Raw genomic sequence first — 23,122 nt, forward strand, 5'->3', positions numbered from 1 at the left:
TTGACTGTATTCTGGCTCTGAATTGACCTGTCACAGTTGATCTTAAATTGATTGTTAAAACTTTTCCGATGGTTCGGTGCTTTGCGCTTGGGTCTTTCACCACAGCTGCCTCATGTCACCTTCTTCCTGCTCACATTGCGACCAGTAGGAGACGAGATCAATCCCATTGTTTGCCGTGGTGTATCTTGGGATCTTACAGGCATTTTATGCATCATTTTTCTTGCTTCTGTTTATTTCTGTTGACTATTTTAACGTGGAAAAAGTGCTTGAAGTTGCTGATGTGACATTTTTTTTTGATATTCACAATCAAACACGTTGCAATGCAATAGAGTATGAAATGAGTAAAAGAGTTTTAGTTTGCCAGCTTGCAAGGCGGTGGGAAAAGTTGCGCAGAATCTGCCTTCCCACAGGCTTGTCTCCTGGAATCCGGCCCCCGCTGTGCGACTGACAGGCTTACGCAACGTGGAGTGCAAGGGGTCTTACCTGAACGGAAGCCTCCATGTTTCATTTCCATCAAAGTGGCACAATGCACCCCACCGTTCCTCCCTCACCTCCCCCATTAAACCGGGGAGGGATAATAGAAGAAGTAGGCGCTCCCCTTTGGAAAACCTCTTCGGCCTCAATCAACAGTGATGAAATGGTGTTTTTGAGCACAATGCAATGGAGGACGGAGCGTCAGCGGTACAAAAAGAAGCGCATTGTTTGCAGGATGCTTTTGTGCTTGTTTTTGCCACTGTAGAAGACTGAGACGTATAGTTCAATTTGGAGGGGAATGAAGATTAACACCTTTGAGCACCTTCTTTTGATGTAGAGAAATAAGAAAGTAGAACACATTTACAGTGCGTCCACAAAGTCTTCGCGGCACCTTTCGCCCATTTATGGGTTCCAAAATGGAATAAATTCATTTGACACACAACACCACGTAATGACATGGAAAAAAAGGACATTTTCAAAGTTTCAGCGGTGCAACCAATGACTTGATGAATCTACAACTAATCGATTATCAAATTCATTTTGATAATCTGTTAATCGTTTAGGGACCGAGTTTGGTCCAAATCCTCAATTTCTGCCTCGCAGCAATAAATATTCTCCAATTTGCGTAGATGGCTTGGCCTGGCCTGGCCTGGCAGACTGCGCGACGTGGTCGAACCCGACTGGACCGGACCATCGTGTAGAGTTGCCGACTCACCCCCGTATATGAGCAATTCACAAGTGGATGCCAGCGTGGATATTGGAAAGGAGACTTGCCGGCTCCATTCATTTGAACGTACCCAGCGTGTACGCACGTTCGCGTACATTCTGGAATATAGTATAGATGTAAAAACACAATATTTGATGCTTTATATACTATTTATATGGTGCTTGATGCAGCGCAGCGGCACGGCTTGTTAAACCCAGAAATGTGTTTTCCCCGTGAGGGAAAGCTTATCCGCAGCAACGTTAAGACGGCGATTGAAATTTTGAATCGCGGGAAAACCTGCGGCAGACTAATCGGCCACTCATGAAAAAGGTTGCCGGATCACACACACGCGACGCAACAGTTCAGTCGGGTTGGGCTGGTTGGGGCTAGAACCGGTACAAAGGGCATAAGTTGCGCGTTTAGGGTCTTTGCTAAAAGGTAAACTGTCGCCCTAGTTTGAGGTCAAGAGCGCTCTGCAACAGCTTTTTTTTTTTTTTTTTTTTTTATCCCGGATGTTTATGGTCATTGCTGCATTCGTCTTTCAGTTCCTGCTGTTGAAAAACATCAGCACGGCATGATGCTGCCACCACAGTTCACTGTGTGGGTGGTATTGGCCAGGTGATGAGCGGTGGCTGTTTTATTTTTATTTTATTTTTTTTTTAAATGTGACATCTGACATTCATGCCAAAGAATTCCATCTTGTTCTCACCAGACTACAGAATTTGGTCTTTCATGGTCTGAGAGTCCTTCAGGTCCCTTAGGCCTGGTACACAAAGAAGGATTTTTCAAATCTTAAAAGATTGTTAATGACCCCGCACAAGAAGATTAAGAATCAGGCATTTAACAGTTTTGGTCGTACTGTTTGTGGTGTGGTTCAATAATCTCAACACAGAACACCGCACATATAAATATTGTGTTCTACCGCCGATCTAGAATCCAGTCTTCCAAGACACATATGCCACGTGATCAAAGGTGATCTAACAAAAATGCCGGACCCTATTATCGAGACAGAATAACGCTTAACACGCCTCAGAACCAAAGATAATCTTATAGGATTATCCCTGGTCGGGAAGGAGCAAAATCAGGTCAAAAACAGCCCAATTATCTTCGTGTACGAGGCCTTCAAGAAACAGCTCCATTGCTAATAGTTCAGATTACATCGGCTAACGCTATTGATTCTGAAGGCTCTGAAGAGGTAGATTTGATTGACATGGCAAAGCAGAAGCCGAAAACCTGATTGGACAAAAAAATTCCAACGTACAGGAAGAAGTGCAGCCAAGAGGAATGCTACGAAATGAAGAGGATCGAATGTTGGGAGTAAATGAATCCAATTTCCTGGGACAAATAAAGATTCAAATGTAGCTTGTAAATGTAGATGAGTGCTTGTGATGCTTTTTAGATCAGGAGAGAAGGCCTTGCTCACCATCACCACTGGGTACATTTTTATTTTGTTGTGGTCAGTTTCGAGTGTTTTGTGCTGCAAATACTGGATCTTACTACAATATACACCTGCTACATCACATTGGGGAACCAGCTTCCGCAGAATTAATAGATGCCTTTGAAAGAAGAATGTCGACTATGTTACCCCGAGGCAGCCGGCGGTGTGTTCCGACAGGCATGCTCGGCCTCCGTGCGTGCCGTTGTCCTGGAGACAAGATCGCGGTGCCCCCCCCCAGCGGCGTAGAGAAGGGGTGTCTCGCGCGTTGGCTGCTAACTGGCGTAGTGATTAAACCTGTACACAAGGACGCTCCCGTGGCTAATATTGTTCTTGCGCCTCCACCGCTGTGCCGAAGGGTCATTTCAGCACAAAATGGGCTCGATCAAATGCTTGTCGAATGTAATAAAATGAGATGTGGCTATTTTAATACCCTGGTTGTTTTTTTTTAATAAGTGCAAAATGTTTTATTTTTCAGCGCTTAGGTTTGCAACAGCGCTTTTATCACGTTGCTCCTCTCTTGTCACGCTTCATGTGCTCAGCAAGACACTTCAGACATTCACCACCATTTTTTTTTTTATATTACCCCTCCACACCCGCCTGGCTCGCCACAGCTCGTCTTCGCCACATATAATCAAAGTGTAACGCACCAAATTCCCTCTTCTGTCAGAGCAGATGAAGACGAGCTATCTGGGGAGCCGTGACATCTTTACTTGGCACGAACCCCTTCAGAGTGGCCGCCGCTTTATTTGGGGCTTTTATCCCTTATTTCCCTGCAGTCCTGTAGAGGGGAAGCTAATGGGGCCTCTTGTGTTGGTCGCTGTATGTCAGCGAGCCCTTTTCCTCGTGTTTACTTTGTGTCGTAGATGATTCAACTTACAGAAAAATGCTTGTAAATGGCGGTGCGTGTCTGTGTGTGCGCGTGAAATGCACGGATGTCGACGAGGAAATGATTTCTTAATTTTCACTGCTAGCCATTTTCAAAACAGTGACCCATATTGCCAGCCATTTGAGAGCATTTTGACTGAGCTTTCAAGACCCACAGAATATCGTTCTGTGACAGTATAAGCGCCAAAACCTAACAAAAGAAAGAGTGGACCTTTGTAAAACTTTTTCTACCCTTTTTCGTTCTTTAGTTATCAGCAGTAGAAAATGGGATAGTTTCACAAAAACACTGGTTTCTGCCAAGAAAAAAAAGGATAGGCTCCAGCTCACCCGTGACCGAGGACAGGCGCAATAGAAGATGGATGGATAATTCCTATTCCGTCAATTACGAAATACTGTAATGTCTTTCTCTATGAACTACTGCGTACTTGTCAGCTGTACGGTCGTCTGCTGTGCAGGTGCCATGTGTTGTGGTAAAGACTGTGACACGTGGGCGTGTCATATATCATTAGTAAAAGTAATTACACCCCATTTTGCCAAAACTAGTTGTTGTTTTTTTTCCTGAAAGCTTATATTTGATGTGTGGTCTTCATTTATTCACAACCAATTCATTTAGGCGTCTCGTCAGTTAGATTGAAGGACACTATTTAAAAGAATACCGAGACATGCTACATCTTAGTACAGCGGGTACAGAAAGTATTCAGACCCCCTTCAATTTTTCACTCTTTGTTATATTGCAGCCATTTGCTAAAATCATTTCAATGATTATTTTTTCCCTCCTTAATGTACACACAGCACCCCGTATTGACATATTTATTAAAAAAGAAAAACTGCAATATCACACCGCCATAAGTATTCAGACCCTTTGCTCAGTATTGAGTCGAAGCCCCCTTTTGAGCTCATACAGCCATGAGTCTTTTTGGGAATGACGCAACAAGATTTTCACACATGGATTTGGGGATCATCTGCCATTCCTCCTTGCAGATCCTCTCCAGTTCTGTCAGGTTGGATGGTGAACGTTGGTGGACGGCCATTTTCAGGTCTCTCCAGAGATGCTGAATTGGGTTTAAGTCAGGGCTCTGGCTCGTCCTTTCAAGAACAGTCACGGAGTTGTCCTGACGTGAACTCTGAGCTGTAAGGTCTTATACAGACTTTCCTAATCAAGTCCAATCAGTATAATCAAACACGGAGCAGGTAGACTTCCAGCTTCTTAGGGAACTCAGTACGTCTCTATACTGTATTCAAAAAAAAAAATACATGTACTGGTAAACCCCCAAGTACAGTCATCCCCAAGAATAGGGGCCAGTGCTTCGGAAAGAGCACAAAAAAAGGTCAATAACTGGGCATGGGTCCCACAGAAAAACACAAATAGCCAAATGTGTGACTAGTGAACCGCATATTTACGGTACTGTTTATTTATATAAGAAAGAATCCCTTAAAAGTGGTCCTCAAAGCAGACTTACACCATTTGTACCCATGCCATCCCCCCCAATTTCTCTAAAGGTGTTTGCAAGGTGTCGTTCTTTTCTGTTTTTGGCGGTTTTTCAGAAACAGCGTATAGCACATGACCCTGTGTTTGTTTCTGAGGTTTACGCCTGTCTGAATGTCAGAGCTCAGAGATCTTCCATTATTGATGGCCCTGCAAGCGTGTTTAGACCGCTGGCGAGGTATCGATCCCCAAATCTGCAGCCGCACAGACAAAGTGGGAGCGCGTCGGAGGCGTAATACATCTTCTGCAAATGTTGCTCTCAGAGGCACTCGGGGGCAGCCTCTGCAAGCATTTACAAGCGCTCGTCGTTCACTATAATGTAGCTGTCTCGAAAGAGGCTTTCAATCTGAGGTCTGGCTGCCTAGTGAAGAACTACATCATGTAATCATGTTGAATCATATTTACGCACTGTATGAGTCTATTTCATCCAGCTCTCAAAGGTATTATTTTGTGCACAGGGGCCTCTGTTTCGGAAAATGAAAGAAGTGTTGCATATAGAGTTTTTTTGTTTCCTACCTTGTTAAATCATTGTTGAAAAATTCATATGAGAACTGTCTTCAAATAGATAGATGGATAGATTGATAATCGATAGAATACCATTGATTAATATTAACATATATTTAAAGGTAATTTGAGCAAATATATTTCAGAAGTGTGTATCAAACTGGTATTCCCTGCATTCATCATTACTCAAGAAGTAGCTCTCGGTTACAAAGCGCTTGGTGTCCCCTGCGCTACATGAATGTCAAGGTTGGCTTGTGTTACAATAAAAAACAAAGTGGAGTTCCACAAGTCTCGATTCTAGCTCCACTCAGATTCAGGGTGTCCATGGTTTACGATGGTACCGACACTCAGTATTTCAAGGCAATTAACTAGTTTGTGCACCATCATAAGAATACGTCTGCGTGCTCATTTACCGTCGTACTTACTGACTTACGGTTTTTCATTTGATTATTTAAAATCCGTGGCCTATATGTATTTTTAACACACACATATTTACTCTAAATCTGACTCATGTACTGCGTCAGCAGAGGTTAGCGATAGACAACGGCACATTCAGACTTAAGGACAAATTCAGGTTACGTTGAAACCAAACTCCCTCATAAACCCTGCACTGGATCTCATTATATGCACTGCATACAGTATGCACACCATTAATCTGTCAGTTTCGTTTAGGACCAACTTTTCTGAACCCTATGGGAAGTGTAAACTCCTGTCACATATTACTACTTTTTCCCGTTTAATTAGCAAAGATGTTGCAGCGTGCGGAAGATAATTTTCACGCAGTCTGAAACCACCCGATTTTCTGCGCTGCCACACACTAATGAAGGCTTTGAATACAAGATGTGTAAGGGAGTAAGCGCTACACTTTGGAAGGTGTCAAATGTCATGCAAGAAACTTCATAACAAGCAGAGATGAAATGGTATGAATATTTTACATCAGGATGAGAGTGAACAAAATGATTACATTTATCACTATTCCCAGGAAATGTTAAAAGAAATAGCATATCAACTAACCAAAAGTATTTTATTTCGAAAAAGAAAAACCCCACATGAAATCCGGAACTGTATGTACATAACCCCAGACATTTCACTAAATGAATGAAAGGGGCAGAATGGTGACCAAGTGGCCTAGTGGTTAGCATGTTTGGTTTTCAGGTTCGCTGATCTCTGCTCCGACCTTCCCAAGTTTGCATGTTCTCCCAGTGCTTGTGTGGCTGATTTTCTCTGGGTACTCTCTGGTGCCTTCCTCCCGCATTCTAAAAACATGTAAGGTTAATTGAGCCGTCCAGATTGCTGAAATTGACTGCGAATGGTCAGTTGAGATCAGCAACCCTAATGAGGACAAGTGCAATAGAAAATGGATGGATGACTAAAAGGACAGTGATGCATTTATAGCACCTTGAATCGGTGTAAATATTGCTGGGGAAAAATTCTCTCTCTGCTGACGGGGGTAATTATCTGAAATTGTCCATCTGCGGTCTTGGGTATGCAGATGACAAAAGACAACTACGACTCTCGGAGATGCTAAATACAGTAGCAACGAAACTCAAATGAAAATCTGAAACGGTAAGACTCACCATCTCAAATGACATTGCTGTTTATCAGTGTACTGTTTCATCCGTAACGGCAAGTAGAATGAACAATAAATCAGTAGCTTATCATGGTTTTGATTTGATTTTTTTTAACTTAGTCTCCATACAGGCATAACTCGTTAGCGCTTCGTATTTCCAGACTGCTGTGGTTTAAATCAATGGACAATGAAATATTTATGGTCAAAGATCAATGAAAAGTAAACACTGTCGTGGCTCAGTTGGCAAGCAATTAAGGCCCGGTACACACAGCAAGATAATGAGGCTGTTTTTGTCCCCATTTTGCCCCTATTTGATAAGATTATCCTATAAGGTGATCCTGTGTGTTAAGAGTGAATTTGTCCCGACAATAGGATCCAAGACAGGTCGGGGCCAACGATCTTAAATATTAAATGTGTTCAATATTTCCAACCAAAGACGACAACTCCAAAGACATGACTGACAAACAAGGGAGCGGCCGTGAATAAAAACAAACATGTCCTACACAATGTCTGTTTTTTGGGGGGGGGCTGGGCTTTTGTATAAAACTGGGTTGTTTTTTGGGGGGGGGGTATTTTTGAGTCTTTTTTTTTTTTTTTACGACATCGTCATTCTACAACACTCCCACCTCCTGTCATTTCAGAAGCACTTGGGGAAACAACGCTTGATAAATGAGGCCACTTTTATTTTTATTTTTTTTTTATAAATCTTCACGTGTGGGCTCTGTAACAGATAAACAAACAAAAAAATCCTTATGTCTACCAGGTCTAAGTAGACCAAGTTGGTATTCAGTTTCCTGATGTTGAAGCTTTCCTGCTTTCTTGCTGTCCAGATCTTTCTGCCGCTGTCCAGAAGTTCTCTCAGTCGCTGCAGGAATTCCAGTTTGAGTGCCTCGGTGACGCCGAGACCGATGATGAGGTGAACATTGGTGAGTCTAGCCTGGCTTTTTCTGACTTCTCCGAAATGTCAAGATCAATTCATTGACAAAAAAAGGGGTGGGAGAATCTCATTCAGAATGTTTTGTACTGTTTCCATGACAATGTTATATTTAGAAAAACAAGGTTTGTGTGAATGTAGCTGGACTCCCGATAGCTGAAATCATGTTGCCTTCTTGAGACTGCATATTATTTGAGACTCTTCCACTAGCTGCTGGTTGTGCCCGAGGAATGTGATTCATCAACAATAATTGTAACACAATTCTAAACCATGAATTAATCGATTATTATTGACATCTCTTATGCAAATTGTTCCTTGGCAAACTGAACTCTATCGCCTCAGTCTGTACCCCTCAGACAGGGTCTTAAGTGTTTTCCGCATATAATTGATGCCATTGATTGGCTTATGAGGCTTTCTCGGTAGGAGATCAGGGGGACTAATTGTGTGACCGGTGTCAGAGATGAAAGAAGCTCTGAACTATTGAGCCTCCAGCAGGAATGTGAAAGCATCTGTGCCGAAATCTGCCAGTCTGGATTTTGGTCCCCCTTTTTTTTCCTGCCTTGATTGCAATGCTCGTTATGCTCAGTTTGAGGCCTTGTCTCTTTGCGGCGAGGAGGCTGCCGAATTACTGACCATCTGCGAGGGAAGAGCGGCCAACGACCTCCTCGACATGAAGCCGTTCGACTGAATGCAAAGTAAATGGTCGCCGCCAAGGCTGCACGATAGGTGTTTATTTTTTTTTGGGGTGGGGGGTAAGAGGCCAATTATGCTCGCCTATGTGGAAAGAGATGTAGAAAATCTTCACAATGACAGCGTGTTCCCTTTCTTTGGGCTGTCAATCAGGAATGAGGTTTCTTTCCTCGATGGAACAATGGTTGGCTGAGCTGGACACGCATTCAGTTATGTGCACTCACGGACGCTGTGTAATTCAAGAAAATGTGTGGGTTTTTTTTTTACTTTGGAACTTCATGTACCAATGTGACAAGACCCCCCCCCCCCCCCCCCCCCCCCCCCCCCCAGAAAAAAATAACAGTCTGTGAAATTGCTGAGTCCGGTCGGAATGGCCACTTCAACGTGAGTACAATGCAACAAGAATTTAGAAAATCGGATAGCCTTTTTGGGGAACGTTTTGTCTGGTTAAAGAAAAAACAACAATTATTCCTCTACATACAGTATCTCCTCGAACCTTATGTTTCACCTCTGACTCTGAGAACACCTTCTCTGATTGTCTGACATGTTTCAGTTAAAAGATATCCATCAATAAGCTCGTACGGGCCCAAATTCCGAGGGGTTCTCCAAATCGATGCTTCAAAATTATCGTGACACCTTTCGAACGGCGTCACTTAACCTAAAAGCTTAAACTTAAATAGCACAAATCGAAGATTTGTGAGAAGGGCAGCGTGGGTGGTAGAATAGGTTATGTACTTAAGTAATCGATAGTTTTTTGGGTGAATTTATTTGTTATGGAGGATTTTCGAGGCGTTTGAAATGCCCATGCCATGGCTTTTCGAAAATCCCACGAAGATGGTGGCCACCTGTCACGTACGAAATAGATGCATGGAAGCTTGGCATAGGAAAAATGATTCTGGCATTGCGCACAATTACACAACACAATGAGACGGGCTAACGAATAGCATCTATGTGGTGGTGTTATAATGCTTTAAGGAATGGATAGTTGAACGCAAACAATGCAGCAACACATGTAGACAGACAATATAACAATATTCACAGGCATATATTCTTTACCATCGATGAAAAATTCATTTGTCTGCATGACTGTTTTATTTTGCTGCCAAGTGGCCAGTCTCACACACCAGCTGGAACTGCAAATAATATACCATTTTACCCAAAGTGTTTAATTCTTTGAAAGCACGCTATTGAAGAGTGCTATTTTCCTTATTATAAATCAGATTGCAAACGTTTTTGTTGGTTGTTTTTCGAGGGACTGGAACGGATAAGTGACATTTCCATTCATTTCAATTGAATCAATCGATGATTTGAGGTTACTAGCGTAGTCGCCGAACGAATCAAACGTGTTTCTCAATGCACTGCTGTGGTCACTATAACAACGAGTTTCCTACTGTGTTGGTGTCGGTCAGTGAACCTCACGTTCTGACACATTACATTCTCACCGTAGGTGCAGACGTCCACAATGCTGTAGCCCATATAACACTGGGAACATACAATAACGCAGGGTTTCTCCTCACCGTCACCAACGACTTTTTGAAACACCCTGTGGAAATCAATCTAGTAAACAGCGAGGATGAGCCCGACCATGCAACTCCCTCGACCGACACAGGCGGACCCTCGCCTCTCTTTGATGCTCCCGACTTCCATCGCATCGCTCTGGAACCCTGTGCGCGCCGCCACAAAGGTTACCTGACCTTGCATCGATTTGGCTCCGTGACATTCACATTCTGCAGCCAATCGATGCCACCAAAGGATTGATGCGATGATAGAACGCTTTCTAAAATGTTGACAAGTTGCTTGCCCTTCTCCTGGAAAGCAAATCCCGTAGCCTGCGCCAGCGAGGCGACGTTTGAAAATCTGTCAACCCCACTAACCTGAGATGCATTTCGTCTCGCAGGAAAAGTGTGCTGTGGTAAATCCGGTGGGTCTCTTATAGGGGTGGGAATTGTGCCGATGTTTTGCCTGTGATAACGATATCACGACACAGCTATGATGTGATGATCAATATATTGGAAGAAAATCAGCTATGATACAGTGATACACAAATAGCGGAGGATGACGATGAGCTCAGTCTCTGATGCGAATAGTCAAAAATATTTGAGTAATTCAACCTCATTTTTTTCATAATTGCTTATATTAAGTTTAAACAATAATTATACCAGCAACTATGTTTGCAAACACTTAAATAATACTTCAAACTCATCTTGCAACACTACCCTTGAAAATAAATTCTGATGTGATTTCCAAAACATGCAAAGAAGACTCGCCATAACTTCCGTTAGCAATCCAGGCTAAACTTAACTCTTCCCCGACATCCAAAGATCTTAAAACAGTTGTGATGCATCACTGCAACATAGAGTACTTCCTTGACACCCATTGCTACTTTCCTATTAATGAGCGCTTTTGTTTGGCATCAGAACGAGCACACAAAAAAACACAAATAGGTGAGCTTTTCAGCGAATACCAGAAAATAGCTTCCACACAAATATGCAAATAGATGAATAAGAATCTCATAGATATTGTATCAAGACGTCTAGGAATTTTTTTAAATTGCGGAAACATGACATCATGTTTCCTTTAAGCATGCAATCACTTGGTGCAAAAGGTGCCTTTTTCAAGGTTGTCTGCACTTACCTTTCGTTCATTTGCCACTGAGCGATCTCCAAGTCGTAACCACCCTTGACCCCAATTGGCTGTCTTTGGAGTGCCATCAGTGGCTCCCTGAGAGCTTTTGTGTGCTTGCTAAAGGAGCCGGTGGATTTAATGGGAGGCCGGATGAGCCAAAATCATTGCTCCCTCCACTTTGCTTTGCCGCGTAAATGGGCCAACGTGTCCACCCACGATGATGCATGGCTCCTGATGCCCGGCTGGTAATGGTGTCAGCGGCAAGTTGGCAAGCAGGGTGTGCCGGACACAAGAGCTGACCACCAAGGTTGCCTCATCCGACCCTGTAGCTTGTAATTTAAGCCCCAGGTGCTGCCGGCGTATCTTAACCGCATCAGCTTCCTATTGGCAGTAGCGTGTTGTTACAGAGTCCAGCAGGAGAAAGAAAATACAGGGATGTAATCAATGGTCTTCGCTCAATTTCAAGTATTGCATTTTTTTTGTTTATTTTAGTACTCGTCTTCGGACAGCTGCATGACTTTATTACCATTCTAAAATATGCTGCGGCGAAAGCTCGGAGGCTGCAGTTCCATAAAGATTTTAGGGCCGCACTACGATGCTTGCGGCGAGCCGCGAGCATCTGACACTTAACGACTCCATCACGACGCACTGCGCACAGCGGTGACGCCCCTTGTTTAACTAACGGCGCTGGATCGATAAACTCCCAATGACGTCTGTGTAAAAAGTTTTTTCTTCATTCCATTTCAGCCCAGTCCTTCAAGGAGTTCTCCAAGCTGCTCAACACCGTGGAAGAGGAGAGACGACGCTTGGTAAGAATGCAGTTTGGAAACTTTTAATGATTGACCAGAAAATATGGTAATAGTAAAATATCACGAAATAGCTGGAATAAAAAAAATCAATAAAAACAACAACAACAACGTACCTAGGGAAGGTTTTCTGCTTTACTCCATCCGGGCACAGGGTGTTGTGAATCTCTGCAACGTACAATCAATGCTGCCCAGTATCAGAAAGCTTGAAACATGAAGGAGGCTCTGTTGTGTTCTGGGGCTGCTTTGTTACATCTGGCACTGGGTATCTTGAATTTGTGCAGGGTGTAAGGAAATCTCAAGACTGTCAAGGCATTGTGGAGTGAAATGCGTAATAAATCTGGAGACAATCATGTAGCCCAGTGTCAAAAGCTTAGTCTCAGTCATGGGTCATGTGGTGCGCCAACAGTAGTGAGTCCCCCTCAAAAAAAATGAACGCATTTTCACTCATGTAGGCAGCAGTTCATTCACTTGTCGGTTCGTGCGCAGAGTGTGCATGTGGCCCATGTAGCGGACACATCGGCAAGCACAAATACCCAACCGCCCCCAACTCACCCACAACTTTACTAACTCAAAGCAGCTCTTCTTAACTTTTGGTATTTCAGACCGTGTAGTCCAGTCGGGCTTCAAAGTGGTGGAACTTCTTCCAGCCTAGCTGTCAAGTCATGGGTGGGGGCGGCATTATGTCAATTAGCCGAATTGTAACATCAGAGATACATTTTCATTAAATAGGCAGCTAACACAAGGTTTACTTGGTTGTTAAATTTCACACTTGATGGGTAGGCAGGCACTTCAGAGACCCAACAATTTGCATATAAACGATTACAAAGTTAATTTCACATATGTTCCCCTTTAACCGACTGGTGCAAAGTTGAGTGAGGTTCCCCAGCTCGTCAAAATTAGCAACTGCTAACCCTCAACATCAGCCCCTTGCGTGCGTTTGTTTTCATCTGGATGCTTGAATTGTCACTAGACTGCTTTCACTATGAATGATGTTTACCTCTGAGCCTCAAGAATCCCCTGTTGTCCATTCCAACCTTCTGCTTTTGTTCTTTTGTTTGTTTGTTGATTGTTTAGGGGGATTGTAGTGCAACTGAGAGGCTCAATATGAACTTCAAAACATTTTACAATCGTTAATAATCCTTTGTTGCATCAGCTGTGTGTTTATCAGGCACCAACTGGGAAAACAATAACAACCGTCCTTGATCAAGATGAATCATTACTATTCAAGCGTCTCATCTCATCAAAAAAAAAATAATAATAATAGTGCAATACTTTGTGGGAATGGTGTGATACTAAAATAATGGCACAACAACAATCTACCATTTTTTTGTTTATAGCGTCTTCAATTTGAGCAAGGACAAATAAGACTCTGTTTATTGTGATGTATTACCAGTGGTGGTAAGTAACAAAGACGACTTTTTACACACAGCACTTGAAAACGGATATCTGTACTTTGCCCTCCTTACTTTTGTCAAAATAGGCTTGTTACTTTTTTCAACCTCAACAGATGTTGATGTGACAAAGTTAACCACAATTGACATTTTTATTGATTTACTGGGAATTTGGTGACTGAAAAGGTGGGGAAAAACAGGGACACACAGGTAAGTTGATTTATTGAATTTTTTCCCCCAGTTTTTCACTAATTTAGCTTTTTTTTTTTTTTTTTTGTTAGTCAGCTCACAATGTTAGCAAAGCCCAAGTTAATAAAAGAGGGCAATGATTTTGGTTTTTTGTTGTGCCAATTTATCAAAACGGGCCGGTATTGTGTATAATTATCATTAAAAAATGTAGTTTTACCTTTTACTTCAGTACATTTGAGCGTATTTTTTCCCTTTATCTAAAGGAGTTGAATCCATTTTTTATTGATTGATTTATTTTTTTAACTCAATACCTGTACTTCTACTTAACTACAGAGTGTGAGTACATTTGCCATCTCGTCTTTGTACTTGCGGGGGGAAAACAGCATCGAGTTCTGTATGTAAAGGTCGAGCGACAAGCCCACGACGAGTTGGGATGTCTGCAGACGTTAGGCCAAAGTCATGTCTTCCTCCAATAACAAAAACGTTTATTTTTACATTTTCCCCCCAGTAAAGCTTTTTTTTTAATTTTTTTTTTTTTATACCATCTACCACCTAACTGCAAGTACTTGGCTTTGACTTTGCTATTCATGTGGACATACTGTACATTCACTCTGTGTTTTACCATGTAGTATATAGACTAATAAAATAAAACAAGCTCAGGCTATAAAGAGCTGCGGTATAATTTTTTTGAGGTCTGGCTGTGATTTTTTTTTATTTTATTTTTTTTCCCCCTCTCTCTTTTTTTCTGACGGTCAAAGTGCAGCTAAATGTTTATGAGAGAGTTTCCCTTTGACAATATGGTTCACCTGTATGCTGTCTAAAGATGCTGTCTCGCGTCCATGTATCATGCATAACCCCAAGTGTAAATTCACTCCCTGTTTTGCTTTATTCTGTTCTTTTTGTCAATTTTTATTGTATTTATTTATTTTGCATCGTCACGTCGCATCAATGTTGAGTTGGACTTTTCAGAGGTTTGCTATTCATGAATTCCCCTATTTGTGTTATTTCCCATGCAACCTATCCTAACTCAATCACTGGCTAATAGAAAAGTAGTCATTGTTGAAGTAATAAATCTCTACTGTTGTAAGATCTTTCTATGTCTAAGAGGAGTTAAGATTAGCCCGGGCTGCTAGCAGAAGGTTACGGGAGATCTTTCGCCCTGTGTGCATATTTTTTCTCTGCTGAGTGGCTATGAAAATGAAATCAAATTATCTGTAAACCATTTATTTTTAAGGGGAATGTTCTATGAAGAGTTTGAAATGATGATAAAGTCTATTGGGATCATAGTCTGTTGCGCATCCGTCCATCCATCCATTTTCCTCTGCTAATCCGAGGTCGGGTCGCGGGGGGGGGGGGGGAACAACTTTAGCAGGAAAGCCCTCCCCAGCCACTTCGTCCAGCTCTTCTGGGGGTACCTCGAGGCGTTCCCAGGCCAGCCAAGAGACGTAGTCTCTGCAGCGTGTCCTGGGTCATCCCCGGGGCGTCCTCCCGGTGGGACGTGCCCAGAAACAGCTCACCAGGGAGGCGTCCAGGGGGCATCCCGAGCCACCTCAGCCTCGACTTAACTTTGCAATATGCGATTGTCCCTAAAGTTGTATTGTTCTTACCTTTCAATATTGCGCAAAGCATCTGGAAAACATGCAGACACCACTTGGAGATTCAAACCCGGATGTCTTGACTTTGAGGCAGAGGTGCTAACCACTTACTACCGTGCTGCCCACGCTAGAACCCATTTTCTTCCTATGCATCTAGACGAAAGTCACATGACAGTTGCATCCTTTTAGCTAATCCTCAACTGCAGCCATTGCAGCATTGATTTTTCACAGGTGACAGCTTAAGCTTTGGTGGAGGTTGGTGCTCTCCGCTTGTTGATTTAGTTTTGGACGCTTTCCGCCTCAGCATATGGCGAGGACGGTAGCGTCCCTGTGAGTGCTCCGTCGCTGTCGATGTTGATCAGGGCTGCACAGGCGCAAACTTACATGGCAGTTACATCGGCCATCTCGGCGCGCATAATGAGGCGAGGACACAACGTTCCAAAGAGACCGCTGAATAGAATACATATTCATGCAGGTGTTTTGCCGGCATTCCATTTTGTATGGTGATGACAAACGTGGACTGTGGTGGATAACAGAAACAGAACAGTGGAGGAAGAGATGGGAGAGAAATTTAATAAGTCGCTGTGTTGAATTTGATAAGACGGAAACGCGTGCACACACACACACACACACCCTCGTATCTCCTGACGTCTGCTCTTCGCCTCAGCAGACCTTGTTCCCAATATGCAGTAATTTTGTTCTTTGCTCTCGACTTTCCAGTTGCATCTGCAAAGAGACTTCTAAAGTCAAAAGAGGTTTTTGAGGTTTTTGGGTCCAGGGAGCCCTTACGGAGGATATATTTTTCTAAGGACCCTTCTTCAAAATCCCTACGCCAATGAACTCATTCACTGCCTTCTGTTTTCAAAGCAGAGTTCCCCATATTGTTTTAGAGAATTTTGACTGATCTTTTAAGGCCTACAGATTATTTTGTTCTGTGACAATGTAAGCAGCAAACCTACAAATTGAAAGAGTAGACTCTCTTCTTTTGCCGGGAAAAAAAAAAAAACGTTTGTTTCTAGTTTTTTCCATTACTGTATATAGTAAGTGGCAGTAGAACATGGGTTGGTTTCACGAAAAACAGCAAAAAACAGCTGTTGTGGGGGGGGGGGGAAACTACGTCAAGCAGATAAGTGATTGCTACTGATATTTTTTTGCTTTTGCGACACCTCAAACTATCAAAAAAACAAGACTGAGAAAGACGCTGTGTGCGACGCTGACATACCGCATGGCTAAAGTTGAACATCGGTTGCCGTTCGTCTTTCACTCCATGACGTGCGTCATCTTTTCTCCCGGTCACGACGTACATTTTCTACTACCTATCGCGACGCAAACTCTTTTTTACATAAATACTCGTATACATACTCTGATGCCTAAACTTGTCTGACTTTCAGTGCGTTGGCATTTCTTTCCCTCATAATTGCCATGAAAAGCAGAGATTCACTCCCTAATCTTCATCTTCTACTCAAAAGCTGTGAAGATCTTAAATTCAAAGTGATGCCATCATCTACAGGGATGTATTAGCCATTGCAATGGTTTACAAAGCTGAATTTCACTGGCCAGCTGGCCGAGACCCTCTTCCACGCCATCTTGATGAAAAATGTATAGTATATACTGTATATTGTACGTCGGTGTCGAAAACCGAAAAAAAAACCACTCTTCTCGTAGTATTTAATGCAGTGATGTGAAGGCGAAGTCAGCTGGGATAGGCTCCGGCTCCCCCCGCGACGCTGAACAGGCTAAGCAAAATAGAGAATAGATGAATGGTTGGCTCCCAAAACCCACCTCTCTGCTTTACTGCCCATCACCCTGCCACCTTGGCGCGAAGCGAGCCGTTGTAAATAATTTAAGATGCTTTTTTAGTTTTTATTTATTTATTTTTGGGGGTTAGTGTGTGTCTGGGCCACATAAATATAAAGCTGGCATTGAAAATGCACACTATTAACGCATCCTATTCCGCCCCGAGTGATTTAAACATCCATTAGGCGAGAGGTCAAAAACTCTTTATGAACGAGTTGTAAATCCAAACAAGACAAATGTGCTTTTATGGAATATACCATTACATTGGCCACTTACACTTACATTGGCTGCCAATAAGCTGCTTCCTCGGTGAAATGTAATTCGCACTTTTGGTTGCTTGGAAAACTTAAAACAAACAACAAAGGAACTCAGGCCAAGCAAACTTTTATTCACAATTTAACTGGCCAGCCGTCATACAGTACACTACTTTCAAACGTTGGGCATATTGGGCTTTCGTGTGAAATTACAGGATAAACCTCAAATGTACTTTACAGTTGATTTTTTTTTTTTTGTCCAGCCTTTTGAATGTAAAGTACTTTTTGCGCAACTTGATGTTCTCTAACAAGGAGCTGAATGGCAAATTTCACGTTTTAGATCCATGGCAATTTCCAAGGGTGTCCACTTGTATGCCTTTCTGTGACTCTTCCAGTCTCTCTTTCTCTTTTGCAGCCTGCTGATGACACTCTGTGACCCACTAAGCTCAGTGGCCCCTTCCTGTTTGAAGGCTTCCAATGGCGAAGGACTGTGGATCAATTGCAAGCTTTTGTCATGGTCAATTTATTTTGATTGTATTGTATACACTTTTTTGTTTCTTTGAGAATATTTTCTGTATTGGAGAATTTACTGCTAGCAGTATAACATTTTTTTAACATCATTGAATATTTTCCTGTTTACACGCAAGAAAATAACGTTCTTTTTTGGGGGGTGGAAGGGCGAGGTACTATTACATCCCTACTGATTAAAGCTATATAATTACTATGGAATGAAAGTTTCTGCAAGATGTTTCCCCTCTTTGTTTCCTTTTCATTTTAATAATGCAACATGGTGTTGGAGCCAGCGAGACATTTGGAGGTAAAAGTGTGCGTGTAAGAATCTTTTTGATCTCCTTTTCTTTCTTTCTGTCTTTTTTTTTTCATTTTATTTTCAGAGGGCCATCAAAAATCTAATTCAGGTTGGCCCATCCCCCTTTTACTCCCCTTTCACATCTGGACTCAATAAATGGCTAAAAATAGCAAGAAAGACTTCACCGATAAGGCTCCTCGCTGAAAGCCAAACGTCTGACAACAGATGGGGAAGAAACTTTTTTTTTTTTTTTCTCCTCTGTGTTCTCTTTTTCCCCTAGTGTTCGGGATTGACTTGTTCCACAAGTCCAATTTGCACAGGCTGCGTCAGGCATGACGCCGTTTATTGTCTGCCGCCTTGCTGGGAAACCAAGCCTGAAATTATGTCATGATTGGCACACCGACCAAGACTTTTCAAGACAAATTGTTTCTCAAACACTTTAAATACTTCAAAATAATTCCCCCCCTGCTGCTAAACTTCTTAGTGACAAAAACAAAGAGGTAAATTATTTTTGCCGAGTGGAAATCACTGCCACTCCGTGGTGTAAAGCTTCAAATTAAAAACAATAATAATAATGAAGGAAAAGAATAATTCTTACGATGAAAATACGACCCTTGCAGCGGTCGCTGCTCGGGCCCTAATTACTCAAGTGTAGAGCCAGGTAGTACCAATTGTGTGAAGTTAGTTAAGATGGCTGTTACGCTACTTTGCTTAGGGACGGTAGCTAGTGTACTGTATATGGTACTATAGTTAGCCAACACAGATGCCTTAAAGCTAGCACTGTAACCACCGTGAAGCCAGCTCAATGCGGTGGGAACTAAAGAATATGTCGTGAAGCTAGATAAAATAGTACAAACCATGTTGGTGTAATTTAGGCTAGCTAATACTGTAAAAGTGGCCTATACAAACACTGTGAATGTACTGTCGTTTACTGGTCGTTAACGGCGTAAAGCCACCTATCACATAGCATATTGTATAAAGCAAAAGAATACAAATGGTGTTTATGTCAAGCTGGCTGTTGTTGTAAAGTCAATGACCCCAAGTGTTAATATAAGCCTAGCCAACACAGATAGTGTAAATGTGGCTAATGCAGACACAGTAAAGCTAGCTAATTGTGTCAAGCCAGATATAACACCTAACTTGTAATTGTGCGACGTTGTTATTTTCATCTGGTTGTGTAAATTGGCAACAAGGGGCTTAAAATGAGAAGATTAGGAAACACAAAAGCTACATAGTGCTTATCCTGCCTAAATAAAGTGCTAATATTTATAGTACATAGGAGGACTGGTCTTACATCTGCTGTATATGATCATAACGCTATAGTTAATAAAAGTTGTTTTTTGTTTGACACTCATACAAAAAATAAAATACAATAAAACAAATGTCTAACAAATGCTACAACACAGACGTTGAAGACCGCTCAAGGGGGGAAACAGTAGACACTTTTTTTTCTTCTTCTTCTATAAACTTTGGAAAGTCAATAAGGCATTAGAAATGATCTGCTGCTGTTCTTTTTTTTTTTTTATTATTATATTTATTGGCGCTTATAGTGTACAAACGTATTGTACTCCCAGTAATAAGTGCCAGGTTTTCATTCATATAGTAATTCACGTCTTCTCCTGCTGCTTTTTAAAATGAACAACAAAAGCCTCCCAATCCCTTAAGTGCTGTTTGGCTTTGCAGCCTCTTATTTATTTCCCACATTGACACTTTTCTTTAGGTTTACATTTCCTTCAAAGGCTTTTAAACACATTTTAAAATTGCCCAGAACCGTTTTTCCGCCTTAGACAAAGACAACGCTGTCCCACCCTTGTATCTTTGTGCGCCTGTGGCGGAGTTAGACATTTCTTTTTTCTTTTTTTCTTTTTTTTTTTTTGTGTGTGCAGTCACTCGGCTCTCCGGGCACCTTGTGTGCCGGCCCGTGAACGCAGGAATGTTTCCGATGACCCTGAAACAACAGTGCCAAATAAAGACAGCCGTTGTTCTCGGCAGACTTCGGCCCGAGTGTGTTTGATGAACGTCGGAAAACTATTTGGAGCAGACGATAAAAACTTGCGTGACAATGAGCCTTAGCAAATTTGAGCCGAGATGAGAATATCAGCCGTAACCTCGATCGTGCAGAGAATATGTCCACATATTCCAACCTAACCGCAAAATTCCAACACTAATGCGTGATATAGGTTACGTGAATACAGTATGTCCAAAAGATGAATGATCTACTCTTTGACTGGCCATTACTCATATGTTTCGTTGTGATTTAAAGGTGTATTGACATTTCACAATTTAGTCATACTGTATATCAAATAAATTTTCCCCATTGAAATAAAATGAAATGCGACTAAATCGTTCCAGCCCCCCCCCCCCCAAAAATAAAAAGGGAAGGGGAAAAAAAGCTCTGTACTGTCATTAATAAATATAAAAACATAATACAAAATTATAAACGCTTGCTTCAGTCACTGATTGAACTAATGTCTGCTCCATGATCCTTGGAGACAGAAAATTGAAGATCATTTAATAACAACATGAAATAAAAAAAAACATTAGCATTCTCCCTTTTAGTAGCATAAAAGAAAAGCATTAGTATTCTCCCTTGAGTCGAGTCTACTCCTTCCTGCGTGTTCCAAAATGTTCAAACTGATTTGGACCATTTTCCAAAAACAGATAATAACGCGGACCAAAGGATTCTACAGCTCTGCGGAACAATTTCTTTTTTTCAACTCATCAACTTTCGCTGGTTTTGCTGCATCGACCCCATCTTTCAAATATCCCAATTAAAATAAAACAATTTTAAAAATCCATTTGGGAATGTGGGGGTATAAGTTGAATCAATTTTAAATTCACGTGGAGCCTTCCGTTCCCTGATGCAGGGACCGCCCAAAAAACAACAACAATAACCAAGCTCAGATCCTGGCTTCTACACGTCCCAACGTGGTCGAAGGAAGTGTGTGGTACAGTCGGAAAGCTTTCCGCTAAAAATGTGGTACAGTTAAACTCATCCACATATGAAGTTGTATTTCAAAGTTATTTCCAACTGTAACAGTTTGTGGACAGTGCTTGGCAAACCCGCTGGCATCTCTCCAGCAACCAGCTCCAATTTTCCAGGTTTGGTCTGTAAGTGGGTCCTCTGCGTTTTCCGTCGAGGGAATTTCACATCTCCATCTTGCCACTTTCCAGTCCCCGAGCCAATTTCTTGCAGTGGAGATTCCTCAGCAGTGTTTAATGAGTGCCTTCAGGGGGTGCGCTAGGTCAAATGTTTGGGAAGTGCTGTCTTACAGACTGCGCTACCGTTTGTAATAGTGTTAATATTGTAACATTAAAGCCATAGAAACAACTTGCTTTGGCACATCCACAATGAAGCATTCTCCGTCAGCAATAAACAGACCATGTTGATTGAAGCCCGGCTGAATTTACCACATCGTACCTGGCAAAAAAAAAGAGGGATCCTGTTCATGGTCTGCACTGTGGGATGCAATAGCTTCTTCTTCTTCTTCTTCTTCTTCTTCTTTTTTTTTTTCATAGTGCTGCGGCCCGTCGCTGTACATTTCCAACGACAACCCTGGAGTGCGCAGCCATTCGTGTCAGTGTAGCTAGCACACACCGAGGAATCCATTGCCTCAGTTGGGTACATCAAACAGCTGCAGGGAAGTTCTCTGCATCAGCCCTCAAACTCGCCATTCAAGCGGCATCACAATCAAAGAATAGCGCCGTGTGGGGAAAATCCCCCAGGGAACCGCAAAGCCCCTTCATATCAGGTCCTTCGTACGCTTGTTTTTACGGCTTGCTCGCCAATGAAACGTGAGGCAAACGCGTCACGTCGACTGTACGTGGTTTTTTGTTGTTGTTGTTTTGGGGTGACCCTTCTTCTCGACTCACTCGTGAAGTATTCATACCAGCGAGGTGGTGCTTCACATATAAAGAGAAATAGCACAGCTTGACCTTTTCCGACTTCGATAGTTGCTCGTCTGCCGAGGGAAATACAAGACGGTAAAAAATAATTGCGTCAAATTAAACTGCATCAAATCCAGTTGTTGTTACAAACAATGTACAGCTAGTCCTCTTCCTCCTTTTTTCACTGGCATTAAACAAGCCATTTGGTGCATTTCTTAGTTCGACTATGTCTGTGAATCAATAATGATTTTGCCATGAAAGACATGCAATGACCCAAAAGCGACTAGAGGAACGACTCAAGAAGAATCATATTAAGGTCATGGTGTGGCCGAGTCAGTCTCCAGACTTGAACACCTTAGAAAACCTGTGGAGGGAGGAGAAGCTTTTTCTCCCCCTTCCCTACAAGTTTGTGATGGAATAGCTCCTGAGCAACTTTGGGTTCTTGCTGCACGTGCCATTTGTGCACCAGATGATAAATATTAGGCTGTGCAGTGAGATTGTTCCACCCCCTCCGCCGTTTGCAACGAGCACGCCTCCCCGCCGAAACCAATCTACACGCTGTTTTTTTTTTAAAAAAAAAAAAAACATTTTTTAAATAAAGGTCATTTCACACCCTCGGCACGAAATGGGAGATTTTATTCGATGGTAATGACGAGGGTGGAATGTTTATTATGCATTCATTGGGTCGGCGTGCGTGCTCGGGACTAGTTTTGCGAGCGAGGCTAATTTCTTGAGGGCGCCCCGTCTGTCGTTGTGATTATAGGTGCGAGCGTTACCTATATTTCATGCTACCGGCGATCATTAGCGGGAATGTGGCTCAAGATGAAGAGACGGGGAAACGGTTTTGCTATCGGGTAGCTCAGCCGCCAACTACATTAACACGCCGCTCAACATGTTGACATCTTGGCGTCGAGGTTAATAAATGCTGAACTGAGAGTGTTTGACAACTAGCAATCTTTATAATTGCCTATATTAATAGTTTAAACTGCTAATATACCACAAACCACGGTCCCGAAACACTTGGATATCGTTTCAAACTCAACCTAGAGTACCCTTAAATAAATGGCCGAACTGACTTC

General features: G+C 42.3%; 1 protein-coding gene across 7 annotated transcripts in view; it reads left to right on the plus strand.

The window, feature by feature from the left end:
* Positions 1-23,122, plus strand: part of LOC133482521 (rho GTPase-activating protein 42) — a 76,374-nt gene that overhangs the window by 9,756 nt on the left and 43,496 nt on the right. For all 7 annotated transcript variants that reach the window (XR_009789820.1, XM_061782724.1, XM_061782726.1 and 4 more), the window contains exons 2-3: positions 7,894-7,989; positions 12,060-12,121. Coding sequence is in view for 6 of the 7 variants with exons in the window: in XM_061782724.1 (XP_061638708.1) it covers positions 7,894-7,989; positions 12,060-12,121 (158 nt within the window). In the remaining variant the exon portion in view is untranslated. The remainder of the gene's footprint in view (positions 1-7,893; positions 7,990-12,059; positions 12,122-23,122) is intronic.

This window comes from Phyllopteryx taeniolatus, chromosome 8 (genome assembly GCF_024500385.1).
Source record: "Phyllopteryx taeniolatus isolate TA_2022b chromosome 8, UOR_Ptae_1.2, whole genome shotgun sequence".
Taxonomy (NCBI): Eukaryota; Metazoa; Chordata; class Actinopteri; order Syngnathiformes; family Syngnathidae; genus Phyllopteryx; species Phyllopteryx taeniolatus.